Source organism: Chaetodon auriga, chromosome 11, assembly GCF_051107435.1.
Source record: "Chaetodon auriga isolate fChaAug3 chromosome 11, fChaAug3.hap1, whole genome shotgun sequence".
NCBI lineage: Eukaryota > Metazoa > Chordata > Actinopteri > Chaetodontiformes > Chaetodontidae > Chaetodon > Chaetodon auriga.
The window spans coordinates 26226793-26242500 of NC_135084.1; the positions used below are offsets into that span (position 1 = coordinate 26226793).

General features: G+C 46.4%; 1 protein-coding gene across 1 annotated transcript in view; it reads right to left on the bottom strand.

The window, feature by feature from the left end:
- The window catches only part of gfra1a (gdnf family receptor alpha 1a), an 84327-nt gene continuing 68619 nt past the window's right edge, over nucleotides 1-15708 (bottom strand). The window contains exons 8-10 of the mRNA XM_076743656.1: nucleotides 11496-11665; nucleotides 4714-4761; nucleotides 1-3295 (exon numbers count right to left, since the gene is read on the bottom strand). Of these exons, the coding sequence (XP_076599771.1) occupies nucleotides 3140-3295; nucleotides 4714-4761; nucleotides 11496-11665 (374 nt within the window). The 3' untranslated portion in view covers nucleotides 1-3139. The remainder of the gene's footprint in view (nucleotides 3296-4713; nucleotides 4762-11495; nucleotides 11666-15708) is intronic.

Consider the following 15708-nt stretch of genomic DNA (forward strand, 5'->3'; position numbering starts at 1 on the left):
GGTGATTTAACAGTTTTTAATCATAACTTTTGTACAATAGATTTTACATTTTCACAAGCTAAGAAGTAAATGATGCCGGATATCTGAGGGAGTCTGCGTCTCCAAAAAGCCGTTTTTGGTTTACTTCAAACCACAGATGGGATGAAGATGGACAGCAAACATATTAAACATCTCTATCTTTTTTGTCCAAAGGTGGGATCCTTACATCAGGAGGAGGTGAGCCCAGTTTTGAGGCCTTCTGAGCTCTTCAAAGAAAGGTGAAGCACTGAACCGCCTCTTTAAACTTTATCTCATATTCCAGGGCCAATGAAGAGGCGACGCTGGGTTCAAACATCAGAGGACGTACTGTAAGACACAGCTCTGAGAAATGGAACCAGTCCCAGTTTTCGTCGATTAGCAACAAACAACATTTCTCTTTAGCTTCCCATCCAACCTGTGGGGATGTTCCCACCTCTGGTCAAAGACACCACAGCAAAGGCGTCATGGAGCGGATTGAACACCAGTCTTCAAACACTGCTTTACTTCCTTCTCAGTCATCATGCGTTTTTCCTGCTCGACTTCTACTTATTGTCACCACAATTATTTCAGCACAAACACCAAAATAATCTTGGCAACGGCACTGAACAGTCTTAAAAAAGTTGCACAATTAAAATATGAGCGTGGCCGGTCCATCTCTTCCACTTCAAGTCACCGAAACAGCAAAAAATAGTAAAAGATAGAAAAATAAGTTCAAATCTTAGCCAAAAAAATCCATACTATATTGAAGCAACATCCTAATGGGGCTATTTAACTACAGAAGGAGAGTTACACTGATATCCTCTCTGTCAGATGCAGTAATATTCCATAATCATGTACATAGTGGGAGAAATATACACTTAAGTCGTTATAAAAAACAATATTCTGCCTTATTCAATGTACTCTATGTTGTATCTGAATGTCAAAATAGCTCACAATGCTCTGGATAGAATATCATCAGACAGTTATTTGTCCACTTTATAGTTTCAGCCAAGTACATACAGTGCATATACCATGTTTATGCTCGGTAAATAACATTAAGGTCTACTATACATTAGTCATGTTTTGAGGAGCTACATAAACCCAAGCAGCATGTCATAAACGCTCCTGTCACTGTCCAAAGGGTGAAGTAACCTGCTGAACATGCCACAGTCATGGATGGAAACGTCTGGGTCCCGTGTCAAAGGGAAAAAACTAAAAGTCTGTATTTCCCGTGGGGAGGAGCCGTAAGCCGCCACCTGAAAACACAGGTGAGACCTGAAGGTGAGCGCGGCGCTGTGGCCTTTTGTTTTCCCAGCAGCCCTCGGGAGCAGACATAGAAAATGCTTTGACGATTTACATACAGTACATAAGTCACATGTCACGTTTGTTGGAGGCTGAATTGACCGTTTGCTAAACAACCCCCCCCCCCCCCCCGGCTCAGAGTCCAATGAATCAACATGCTAACACGGTGACCAACAGACAGCCTGTGTCCAGTGAGCCTGAGCCACTGCCGGCTAATGTTAGCACGCCTGGCTAACGACAGCATCATTAGCACATCGTAGCTAACGACATTATTTTGTGGGGTTTGAAGAAAAGGCTGAAACATCCACAGCGAGAGTCTGAGGACGTTTACCAAGACACCTGAAGCTCTTTGTCTTTTCTGGTGTTAATCATGTTTGTCCGAGTTTCTCTACGAAAGGATTTGAGTGGATTAGAATAAAACATCAGTCTGAGCTCAGACTGCATTTTTCCTCATTATGCTGTGGCTCTATTCTCGAACACAACAACGCTGCTGCTTCATCTCCACGTCGTTCACATCAAAGCTGACCAAATTCATAACCTTTAGCAGTGTTCAGCAGTGCGCTGCTGGGTTAGCAAGATATGCTAATCCGATGTAGCCGTCAAATGCGTAGCAAAAACTGTTATTCAGCTTTTTTCTCCTTTTTCCTGAAACCAAATGATCCTGCTCGTTTCGTGCCTCAGGCGTCGGTCGGTGGAGTTTTGCAAACGGTCATTTCGAGCTGTCGCTCCTGCTGACGGTTTCACGAGTCGTAACACTGAACTGACGGAACAGGATGAGGTGCGATGGAGGTGCGAGTCGCCGCCGATTATACTTCACAACAACAAGATTATTTTTTCCTCAGCTGACGTTTTCGTGGACGCGGTGCAGAGAATTACATCAAAACTAAAGAAGAAGCAGAAGTTTGGGTGAAGCTGCAGCAGCTTCTCTGTCGCCGTCCACTGAGAAACAACGATTAAAGTATGTACAATCACTGATGACTCAGCGTCCACGGCGGCCTGTCACTGCCGTCAGACTGCGACTCGGAGCGTCGCTGAGTAAAAACAGTGTGTGTGTTTGTCTGAGTGTGTGAGCGTGTGCAGTGAAGGATTGTGGGCCTTCGCCTCGTGTGCGCGTTCAGTTTGAGCTACACTAAAGACGGTTTGGGCGCAGATGTTCCAGCTTCTGCGATGGTTTAATTATCGGTGCTCGTCCTGAAAAAAGAAAAGATTTCCAGCGACGTCTTTTTTTTTGTCCGCGTGGAGCTTTCATTGGAAATCAAATACCAGATCACATCATTATCCAAACAGACACAAACCACAGAGGAGACGGAAGAACACCTAAAAGGCTGCCCAGGTGACGAAATGTAGCCGTGACTGAACTGACTGTGACTTTAAGCGAACGATCCCACCGATAGCCTCGACACACAGACAGACGGGTGAAAACAGACTCGACCGCTCGGAAAGTCGATGCTAATTTACATTGTGTGTGACTTTCCGAGCCACCAGCTGTGGTTTACTGGAATGTAGTCCTCAGTAATTTTCTCATTTGTGCCCAAGAGAGCGACACAGAAGCTTTAAATGCTTTTTTTTTTTTAACTAACCCAAAGAAAACACACAGCCAAACTGAGTTAACACGTAGAGAAGATCACCATTTTAGCACAAAGCTGCAATGCAAAAAAAAAAAACAATAAAACAACAAAGCTTCCAAAATCCATAAAAAATCAAAGTAGGAATCAAAAGAGAATCCAGAGGGAAATAAAAGTACAACAGGTATTACTGAGAAGAAAGGATATAATTCCTTGTTTTGCTTTTTCTTTTATACAAATGTGTGTTTGTCAGTCCGTTGTTGGTCGCTGTGAGGCTACAAGACGCCCGGCGAGGAGGAGCGCGCCGGCAGGCTGCAGTACCACAGCCACAGCAGCAGGGGCAGCAGAGAGGCCAGGCCCGCGGGCCGCCTGGGCGCAGCCGCGTTCCTCAGGATGGCGTTGGATGTACTCGGACCGTCTATCTGAGGGTCCTGAGAGACAGACAGAGGACAGGAGAGGAGGACGAGTCAGTATCGAGAATTAGAGATAAAATAAAGATCCGTTTTTATGAAGAAGTTCAAGCTAATTTTAGCACAAACACAAAAATTTAACTGAAGCCTTTTTCTCTTCAGGTCTGCTAAAGCTAACTGGTTCCTCCCAGAACCACAGGAACCATCTGATAGGCAACTGCATCAAACATCAGCTGACGACGTTTCACCTGGGACGTAGCTTTAGCTTTAGCATCATCAGTGCTGAATTAGCATGCTACCATTCATGGAGCCATCAAATGCATAAAAACACTTTTTGTTTCAAACACGTCAGCTGGACACAAGTCTGGAGGCCATTTTCCAACCAAATCACAGGTGTAATGTTTGGTAGCTCGCTAGCTCTGTTCGCCATCTCGTCTTTGAGCGTTATTATTATTATTATTATTATTATTATTATTATTATTATTATTATTATTATTATTATCTCCCCGGTGTGATCGTCAGACCTCTGGATCGTCTGGACCACAGCAGATTCTAACAGCGGCGTCTTGTACCCGCTGGGACATACAGTGAACTTCAGGTCGCAGCTGGTCTCATGCGTGCAGGACGTGGGACACTTCAAGACATCCGGCTGTTTAATTCAATAATATCACCTATTAAAGCTCGGAAATAAATTCATCTTGTATGACACCGAGAAAAATCAAAAGGTTGTTTTTATAACGAAAATGCCACAGAGGAAAGGTATAAAGTGTGTGTGTGTGTGTGTGTGTGTGTGTGTGTGTGTGTGTGTGCCACCATGCGTGAGTATGCATCATGCAGAGCTTCAGCAGGTCTTTGGCTTGCTAATAAAGCTGCGAGCTGGCGGCCGGGTCGTCTCCCCCGGACCTGTCCCTGCCTCTATTAAATGTCAGTCCAGTGCATAACAGAGCCTTATTATTGTACACTGACATTTACAGTGAACTTTAAAAGCCACCCGATAAGCAACAACCCCGTCCCGGCCTCAAAGGAGCTACAAAGAGCGGGAGTTTACAAAGGAGGCGGGAAGGATTGCTGCGACAGTCGCCGTCAGAGGGAGGTCACAGACTTCCAGCAGCGAGGGCGCAACACGGTTTGTCATTATTTGATGACCAACTGCCTCGTGGTCATGAATGAAGCTGTTTTCGGAGATGAAATGGTGAGACGGACTCTGTGATGTTACTGAAGAACACATCCCGTCCACGCTCTGCAGAGATCAGCTGGCACGACTGACACGCGAACTTCCTGTCAGAGCTTTGTTGTTTCGCTGTAACTGACTGACGGCAGCTTTCACTGGAAAAACCACGTTCTCTTATGGAAAGAACCACTTTTTCATTGGTTCCTCGTCTCATGATTTAATTCTGAATTTCACAAAATGAATTTTTCGACATAGCTGACAGACTTACCACACAGAAGACGCCGTCGACTGTCGAGTTTGACTTTAGCTTCTGAGCCTGAAACAGACAGAAAAAGATTCACGTTTGTGTCTTTGTTAACGATCCACAATGAAACTTCAACGTTCACTCATTCACCACTTCACAACTAGACGGACGGGAACGTTCTCGCTGGGCCATCAGCCTGCAGACGCTGCGGCCGAACGCCTGATGGCTCCTGACGTGGTCGTGAGGCTGAACTGGAGAAAACACGATGACCTTGGAGAGTTCACGGCGAGACGCTGTTAAACTTTAAAGCCTCCGATATCTCCAGCCAGAGGAGAGGCCGAGCTCAGAGGGACAGTCAAAGTCAGACTCCGATTTCATCTCACATTTATCACTATCTATCACACACACACACACACACACACACACACACACACACACACACACAGATTCTCCATTAGTGTAAATAGAGGTTAGAGGTTGCTCGGTGACGACAGCGATGGCCGACGCTTCGACGGCGTCCTGTGGAACGGTGAGGATCAGGGAGAGGTCGCAGTGGATCAGGTTTGGTAAAATGTGGTTAGGGTCCCCGTCGTGTTCGTGGTCCTCTAGAATCTGGAGGGACGGGTTCTGGAGGACGTGTTAGAGTTCCAGCCTTAAAGCTCGACTGTGTTACGACCCGTGCTTCGGCTTATCGTCAGGCAGCGGCCTCTAGTGGCTGAAGTAATTATGACAGGAGCAAAGGAGGAAGTATAAAGAGCAAGAAAGTCCTCATGTGGAGGACTTGTGGTGGACAGGTGGGTCAAACCAAGACGGGACTGTCACCCAGGAGACTGCTGCTGGTGTTTTAACTTACATTACAAACTGAAGTACCTCTGGTGCCTAAAGCTAAGAAAACTGGAACCGTTTCACGTCCATCGTGACGACAAAGGTCGACTCTCGGACCATCAGTGGTCACAAACGTCATTTTGGGAATCACTGGCAATCGACGAGGACGTGCTTTAAAGGTAAGAGCCTCTCAGTGAAACAAACGTTTTCAGCTCACACGTCTCGCCCTCAGACGCGTCGCGCACCTCAACGAGAACCTCGATCTGTACCTGTGACCTTATTACTGACTGCACACGGAAAAAATGAACACAATCAGGACGTGAAAAAAGACAAAGGCACAAACAAACATGACATTTGCTCCGTGATGACGCGTCGCCTCTAATCACGATGTTCCCTCTGTGTCTTTACTCTTCAGGTAAATCTGTAAAGTGATTACCACGTGTTGATTGCAAACCCACGACGAGCTGATTTGCTGATTCGCAGCACAGGCCTCGTAATCAGAAGCCAAACATGGTTTGTTCTGTGTTTGGAAGATTTTTTTGTGCGGCAGTTTGAGGATGAAGAGTTCCTCCTCTGCCTCTAATGACCTGCGTTCAGGATGGATGCTGTAAGTGAATGTAACTGTTGTTTATGTGTGTGTGCGTGTGCGTGTGCGTGTGTGTGTGTGTGTGTGTGTGTGTGCTCCGGCTGTAGGTGTGACAGAATAATAAATGGGTCCGGCGCACAGTATCGTGAATGCAGACCAAAAATAGGGAATACAGGATGTAGCATGCTAATACAGAGTGAGAAACTGCATTCTGTTATTACACCTTTGCTTCAGCACTAAATGAAAAAAAGTTGGGGGGTGAAGTCTATAAATCATGGCGTACTCACAGGCCTCTGCATAAAGACCCAAACAAAAGAACGAGCCGAGAACTCGGAGCGCCGTATCAGAAAAGGTTTCATGGAGAAGGAGCGCCGACATCAGTCTGACCATCTGTGCCTCCATCTTTGTTTTCAGCATCAGACAGAAACACTGACGGATCACAACCGTAATAAACTCTCACAGCTTGTTGCTAGACTTTGAGATCCTCAGGGCACTTTGAGTTTTCACATTTGGAAATTTAAATTCCATGAATGTGAATTTAAAAAGCAGATTTAGAAACAGAGCTCCATCTGTGCCCATTTTTACTGCTATGGCTCCGTGATTCAAAACCAACACATTCAGCAGTTTGGAGGCTGATTTTTAGACGTCTTCTGTCTAAATAAGAGATGAAACTCACCTGTGTCACGATCGCTTCTAAAACAACACCCAGGTGTTTACTGCTGTGTGTAATTTGGGTGAACTGACCCTTTAAATTAGATCACACTGTCACTGCGAAAGCTCTGCTTGTGATTACATGCAAATGAAAAGCGTACAAAGCTTTGCATAACCCAGACGTATCCCATAATATTAAACAGCTCCGGTGCTTATTGCCATTTCAAAAAGATTTGGACGTCAACAAATTCAAATATATATTCCTGCTTTGTGTCCACGTGCTGTGGATTTGCCTAATACCTGCCTGCTCTGAAAAGTCACATTAGCATGTGGTAGATTTCCATATTTGTCCAGGGCACTTCCTGCCTGCTCTGCAGTCAACTGTATTCATAAGAGCAGGCTGATGGAGCCTGAGGCCGGCACACTTTGTGCTTGTGTGTGTGTGTTTGCCTCTCGGCTCTGACGTGTGTGTGTGTATACGTTGTTTTATCTGTGGCGGTGTTGCCGTGGGCTCGGCTACCTCTCTTGAAAAAGGTCCTCCGAGTGCTTTAATTTCCTCCAAAGGGAAGAGGAAGAGGATAAAGAAGGCTTCCTCTCACACGCCACATGTTGACATCACATGAAGACAATGCAGAGCCGCCACGCTGCCGCCTCACAGCAGAGCTTTGAGCACAACGCTAACGTTGGCATGCTAACACGTGTGTAATGCAGGTTATAATGCTTATGATTAGCATGCTAACGTTCATGTAGCACTTGGACAAACTGAAATGTTGACCTGATGGTGGACATAGATAAAAAGTTAGATGGGTAGTAGGATGAATACGTAGGAACGACGACACACTGACACACTTTGTGCCCGTGAGTCGAGTAGATGTTGAGAAACTTTGAGGAGGAGTCAGGATCACCGTCCTCTGGGTGTTCTTCATATCTGCACCAAAGGTCATGGAAATCCACCAAATGGTGGTCAAGATATTTCACTAGAAGCCAAAATGTCAACCTGCTGGTGGTGTGAGAAGAAAAGTCTGGGATCACCAAAGTCTGTGAGACTGACCCTGCAGAGGGCGTCCATGTTTGTACATATCTCAGGCCGAACCTTGGACCGGTCGACCGGCAGACCAACACTGCGTCCCTCTTCAAAAGAGCAAGAGCCGCAGGGTTCAGTTCAGTATGAAAGACACAATAAAAAAGTGCATCTGCTCTAATTTAGTCTGAAGCTGACGGTCAGAAGCTCTTTCCTCGTGTTGTCTGAACATTTCACAGACGAGTCAAAGTCAGTCCAGGTTCACGCCGAGGAGCTTTCAGCTGGTTACACCTTCCTCTTTCTCCCTCCGCTCTTTGATGCCTTCCTTTCAAACGAGCGAGCGTAACGCTGTTGTTGGCTGTCATTTGCTGGAAGAGGAGAAGTTCTGAGTCACTGGTTAATGGTTATTATTCTGCATGTGTGTGTGTGAAAGAGAGATCAATGAGGAGAGCGCAGTGAATCTTCTCACAGGCCGTCCCCTGAGTGTGTCATTACAACAGCATCGCCTGCCTTGATGCCTGCACACACACACACACACAGGCACACAGGCGCACGCACGCACGCACGCACGCACGCACGCACGCACGCACGCACACGCACACACACACACACACACACACACACAGGCACAGGCACACGCACGCACGCACGCACGCACGCACACAGGCACACACAGGCACACACACAGGCACACACACACGCACACACACACACACACACACACACACACACACAGGCGCACACACACACACACACACACACACAACCAAAGTGGTTTAACACAACTCTCTCATTAACTTGTACTTGACGTGCGATCAGAGCAGAGCCAACAGCACAACCGCACCAGTACACCACCACAGCTCATTATCAGTACGGACTGTGTGTGTGTGTGTGTGTGTGTGTGTGTGTGTGTGTGTGTTTAAGGGGCAGCACCATTAAGCTCTGGTCTTGTCTTTGTGAAAACAGTCGTGGACATGAAGTTAAAGGTACAGCATGTGATCCAGATCTGAGTCAAAGGGGACCCAGGTGACTCCAGGTGCTCTCGCTCCCTGACTGACTCTCAGGTGTGGGAGGATGAGTGAAGGTAGTGTTACTGACACTGTGTTCGTTTTCTGCCGTCTGATGGTATAAATATCAAATAAAGTTGGAGATAAAAGAGCAAAGCAAAGCACATAACTCTGAATTTAGAGCTGCATCAGCTAATGTCTGTTTACGCCACAGCCTGGGTGAATACTTGATTGTGATTGGCTGCAGGGTGTCCATTATTTCCTGACGATAGATAAGTGGCTGCTGTTAAACTGTCTGCTTGTTGTTCTGAATTAATGCGCTGGCTATTATCAGTCTTAAATGAGTCACCATAGGAACAGGGACCAGTCAAAGCCTCTGTTTACGTTTACTGCAGCACATCAACAAGCTAACAAACAAACAGGCTAATTACAACCTGCACAGAGGAGACCTTCAGCGCCTCCTCCTCTGAACACCACAGGATGGCGACTGTCAGGCACACAGCAGGAGGTGCACCGCTCCTGTCAGCGTGCTGATGCTCTGACCACTGAAGTGGTCGTCTTATATCGCAGTCTGAGCTCCCGTCATCAGCGGCCGCCCTCGTGTTCCTGTGAATCCTGAAATCGATCTGACGAAAGCTCGTGTTGCTGCTAAACATACCGTCAAACTATATTTACTGTTTGTCAACTGTAAGCAGCGTTATTGACTCTGAACCTTGCTAGCATAACGTTAGCGTAAACAAATACCCCTGCTGCCGTCGTATCTACGGTTCATCCCATTTAACATTTCCATTGCAGAAGAAGCTCGTGGGCTGTGATGAGTGCAGGTCTTAGTCTACCCTGAGGTGTTCTCAGGGAGTCACGGCGTGTGAGAAACTTCAGATGCTGATGCATGAAAATACGAGTTAAAGGTCTTAATTTTGTTTGTTTTTCTTTGGCGTGTGCCTGTCGGACGTTCGGACCTCCACATCGTCCATTCACTCCTGATGACGGACACCTCGCAGGGCTGATCTCTTACACATTAACAATGGATCATGTGAAAGGGGTTAAAGCGACAAACCTGAAGTGCGTTTTAGCGTCTTTAAACTCGTTGTTTTGGTTTTACGGCTCACGGCTTTGCTGCTTTTTGTTTGTAACAGCTCAGATAAAATCAGCACTAAATAAAGTGACACAAAGCTTGTGTCCCGGTGAGGAAAGTCCCTCCTTTAACAGATAAGAGTCGAGCTTCACTGAAGAGATGGTGGAGACCAAAGCAGAGCTGACAGAGAGTGACTCTCAGCTGGGATCTGTGTCGCAGCCTGAGAGGCAGCGTCCACTGAACGCTAATGAAGCTTTGTGTCTGCTGGATGTGTAAATGAGCAACAGTCTGCTGCCACATTCTCCATAACAGTTCAATAAGTTGATATCTGAGTTGTCCTGCTGCCTCTGAGCGCCAATTAATGCTGCTATGAAGTTTTCGGGGTCAGAAACTGAAGCGAATGAGGATGTTGTTATTTCTGAGTGGAGCCTCAAATGTTTGCAGACTCGGGCTTCAAAGCCACGGCGTGGACACTCGCCTGCAGTGACAGACAGAGTTCAGAAACTCTGCATCGTGATGCATGATCACCACGACGGCGCCGAGCTTCGTAAACAACAGCATCAACATAAAAAGTGACGTTTATAGTGAAGATTGTTGTTAGCGAGGAGAAGTGATGAAGGTGCACTTCAGTTTGAAACTGCCGGGGGATTCGCTTTTAACGTGGGTGAAAAATAACTTTAGTGATTTTACGATGCCTCATCGGGTTGCAGTATTATTATATGTGAAATGGCTCCGGAGCCCCTGCCATCGCTCTGCTGGTAATGACAATATTATCCCCACTTCCTCCCTGACCCAGAAGGAGCCCATCACCGGTGTTCAGGATTGCTGCTTGTGATCCGTCTGTTTCATCAGCCAGATAACTGTGGTTCCTGCAGAGCACGAGTGGCTGCTCCAGCTGACAAATACAGCTCTGAGTCTTACTGGGCACAGTGTGGCTGGCACAGGCAGGTACACAGATGGATCAATACACACGAGTGTGTCAACAGCCAAACCGACACACCGGGAAGTCCAGATCAGGACAAACAAACAACCAAAAAAAGAGAAAACAAGAGGAGGGTGAATCCATCACAGTGACTAGCATGTCGATGCCAAAACAAAAAGATGGCTTCAGAGTGGAGTTTTAGAAATGTACCAATACTTGTCTGCGGTCAGATTCTCATTACAAGCTCAAATCCTCAGACGCTCCAACCACCAGAGGACAGTCACTCTTCTTTCAGCTCTGCTTTGGTCTCCACCAACACCGGACAGAGCTCCTCTGTCTCTTCAGCCGCTAAATGTTCCACTTTCCCCTGAACAACCTTCAGTATATTCACAGCATCTGATTCATCTTAACGCGACCTGGTGTGACGATACAAGCCAGAGGACGAAGAGCGACAGAAGCAGACCAACCAACTGGAAACGAGCAGACGCTGTCGACGTGTGGACAGTGAGGCTGATGTGAAAGGACACGAAGATCAGAGACTTGATCCACCTGGAAAAGTTTTTATTCCACACACAGAGAAGTTTTGGAGATGTTTTCATGCCACAGGATTAGATCCGTCGCAGACTGGCTGGAACTCTTGAGCCTCCAAACACAGTCATCCTCTGAATCCGAAGCTGTGTGTGTGTGTGTGTGTGTGTGTGTGTGTGTGTGTCTCTAACCTGAAGGCTGCCACAGAAGTGGTAGATGCCAGTGTCTGTGTTGATGTGGTTGTCGATGGTGTTGGGGTTGCGTTCGCGGTTCCTCTGGTAGGGGGTGGTGGTCTGGACGGGGGACATCGGCTGCCACACCCCCACATCTGTCCCGTTCCCAAAGGCCTGGATGGCGTTACCTACAGAGGGAAGGTCAGGACTAATTAACTGAGAACAACCAGCACAGTAAACAAAGACAGTAAATAAGACAAGAACATCTAACTGTTGGTAAGTAATGATTTACTGCAGGTGAGCTCACTCTGTGTCACCTGTCATGATTTAAACCAACCAGGTGACAGACTGAAGCGACTCCTCCTCTGAACACACCTCGTGCTGAGTCTGACTTTGAGACCTGCTAAATAATGAGTTTGCTCCACCAGAAACACGATGCTGTGATTTCCAGTCACTTCAGCACCAAGCGGATCTGATCGTCAATCAAACGCTTGTTAGTCCCCATGTTAAAATAAAGCTTTATGTTGCAGCGGCCTAAACCACAATTAAAGGTGAGTTAGAAGGTACTTAAGCTTTGTTATCACTTCCCTCCATTATAAATTCACCACACAGTCAAAAACCTGAGTGCTGATGTGGCTCTTTACCATTAGAGTCCATTAGTGGCCCTATTAATAGCATTATATGGCTTTGATGTAAAAGACACGCACGCATGCACACACACGCGCACACACAGACACGCACGCACGCACGCGCACACACACACAGACAGACACGCACACACACACACACACACACACACACAGACAGACACGCACGCACACACGCACACACACACACACGCACGCACACACGCACACATACATACACACACAGACACACAGACAGACACGCACACACACACACACACACACACACACACACAGACAGACACGCACGCACACACACACACAAGCGCACAGACACAGACACAGACACATACACACACACACACGCACACACACGCACGCACGCACGCACGCACGCACGCACGCACGCACGCACACACACACACACACACACACACACTCTCTTTGAACGTAATGATATTCTTCCGTCCAGCAGTGAGTTATGACCCTGATCCTGGAGTAAAGGAAGGCAGAGCTGATCTGCATACAGCTCTTAACCTCACTGAAACATTCATACATACATGTGCAGAAACACACGGGTGTGTCTGCACGATGCCAGGCTTATATTCATATTCTTGGATCAGGTTAGAAATATATACACATATATATAAAAAAAAACAGTTGCATTGTCAAATGAATATAAATTGCAGAAGCAAAAATCTGTGTTTAAAAGAAGGCTGCATGAACATTTTCTGTGCTTCTTTATGATGTGATGAGAAACTTCACTTTAGACTCAGCACATATGACTTTGATCGTGGAATAAATTCATACACGTTTTACGGTTTGGGAACCTCTGAGCTCATGAAACCAAAAGAACTATCAATAAATAAACTGCCAACACGAGCTGCGTTCGTCTGTTTGTTCATCAGTCTTCCTTCCTCTTCCTCCCTCTGTGCAGGTGCTCTACACACCTGAAACAAGTCCTGCTGTTGAATTAGAAGCACTCATTCAAACATGTGATGCTGCCTTTTATATATATTTGAAGAGCCGCCTGAATAAATGTTCTTTCATGTCAGCATGACTTGAGCTGGTCTGCTTCTGGAGGGCATCAAGTCTCTCAAGCAAACATTCAACATCAGCTTCTCTAAGTCTGTAAAACTCCCCCTAAAGCTAACAAACGGACGACCTAAACTCAACCAGACGTTAACCACAGACAGCAGATCAGAAAACAGTCTGGACCCGCACACCTCCGTACAGCTGTGAAGCTGCTCTGCAGGTGCAGGGGGAGTACCTGCTGCAGCACTGGCAGCGCTCGTCCTCCAGATGCTGCAAACTGTGAAGGATGATTGATAGCAGGTGTTTCTCCAGTCTGTGACCTTCCTCCGCCTCCTTACGGTCTTTTCTGAGAGCACCCATGGCAGCGTTCCCTGAATCCTGCTGACCTACTTCTACATATTTCCTTCAGTAAGAGGAATCGGGGGATTCTCGGGGTGTGTTTGGCGTCTCAGCAGGTCAGGATTACCCTCGGTGTCCTCAGCAGCTTGACTTTCAGCCATTCGAATACGGAGGATTTCTGGGAGAAGTAAATTACGGTTATCTTGGCCGGAGTGTTTCCTGACAGCTGAACCAGGTGGCAGACGTCAAGGAGAAGACATGTGGACATTAGTGTGCATGTCGAGACCTTCTGGGCTGGACTGAGCTGTGTTTAAACACGTGGTCAGAGTTACTGTACGCAGCATGGTCTCACCCTCCTCCCCTCCTTCTCCTCACCCCTGTGGAAGTGACTCCTGCTTAAACTCATCCTGACCTAGAAAGAACCTTTCAGTTAGTTCCACTGCGCACATTTAATAAACGTGACTATTAATCTTGAACTAAGACGTGCCGGAGACTCCCTCACCTCATCTGCTTTGCTGAATCGACCTCTGGTGAAACCAGACATCCCAGAAGATGGAAAGACTTTCTCTCTGGGTCTCACAATGAAAAACAGCCAAACAATTCATAAAGGAACGTTAATAAAGATGCACTGAAGCAAAAACAGAAATGTCTACACTTGTATTTTGTTCATGTCCATATGTTTTTGTCTTAATGTGTGTATGTGTCAGTATGCAAGCATAAGTAAGCGTTTCCCGTCTGTACCGGGGGAGGGGATTAGGGCGCCACATATAATGGGACAAGCCTGAGATAAACTGGCTGTTGGAACAAAACTTCATTCCTAAGAAGATTCCTCATTTTAGTTCCTAAAAATATTTCTTTAACACTTTTAGTCAGTCTTGAAAAAGACGTGATGGCGCTGAGATGCAACAATCAGCACAAAATAAGTCATTTTGGTCGATATCCTGCAGCCCTGATTCCTGCAAATTTGCTCATGAGTGTGCATGTGCATATTTGATTTTGCTTATGTGTGCGAGCGTGTGACTGTGTGGCTGTGGCTTTGTGCCGAGGCAGCAGAAGGCTGACGAGCGTATTGGAAGTGTTGATGGGCTCTTTCCTCTGTCTCCTCACCTCAAGGCCTAATTGCGCTCACAGTGACCGGATGTGAAAAAGTTTGCATTTAAATTAAGCCTCATGAGGATGCACGCTCACTGTACTTAATTCACCTTTTCTGAAAATACAATCTAAAATAGTGTCGACGCGTCTCTCTGTCGCTGGCCTGCCGCCTCCTCTCCATTATTCCCAGTCAGGTGAATTTCATTTGGCGAGTTGGCGGTGAGGGTTTGCATTACAGACACACTTCAAATACCACTTCTAAGTTTGTTTGGAGATTAAAAATCAATCCAAAATTACAAAACAAATCCTCTCTGAAAGCATGTATTCCTGCAAATCCAATTACACTGCATATGCATTTTATTTTCTCTTTGTATACCATGAGATACTTTTAATACCACAGCTGCGTTTGATCACCAGCTCTGCACGACAGAAAACCATCTTTCAGCGAACTGGTCTCTTATCTTAAGAGAAGGCTTCAAACTTCTGGATGCTCAAACTCAAACGTGATGGTGACGATGATTCACTGTGACTGAAAGAGTCATCAACACATCAGCTGAAATGAACACATGCTATGAGCGTGACAAACCGCAAACATGTGCACGAAGTAAAAGTACTGGTATGAGGCAGAGCTCTACTCTCTGAGAGTATCTGAATAACAAACCCACCGACGTGGAGCTTCTTCCTCTCCTGAACAGATTCAGTGCAGAGTTAACGGCACCTCAGCTTCTGTTTACTCAGCTTACATAAAAACAATTCACGACCACTGCAGACCGAACAGACTGATCTACAGGACAATGTGTTCGGCCTGTGCGTTCCCAAATCACACAAACAAACACCCACACGTGTTCTATACGTGCCTCGCTAACACGGACCGTTCAGGCTGTATGATATAAATCAGACATGCTTTAAAGGCAAATAAGCCACAAACTGAAGGTACGGAGCAGGAAGAAAGTGTTGAGCTGGAATAAAAGTGTCTCATTAATGTTACTAAACCTGCACCGACTGGGAGCTGCTGCAAGCAACCAATCACAACACATCTGACCTGGAACCATGTGAGGAAAGCATCAGCGTGTGGAAACATAATTGTCATTGTCCTTTTGAAAAGAAGCGACGAGCAGACCGAACGCTTCAAAGAAATC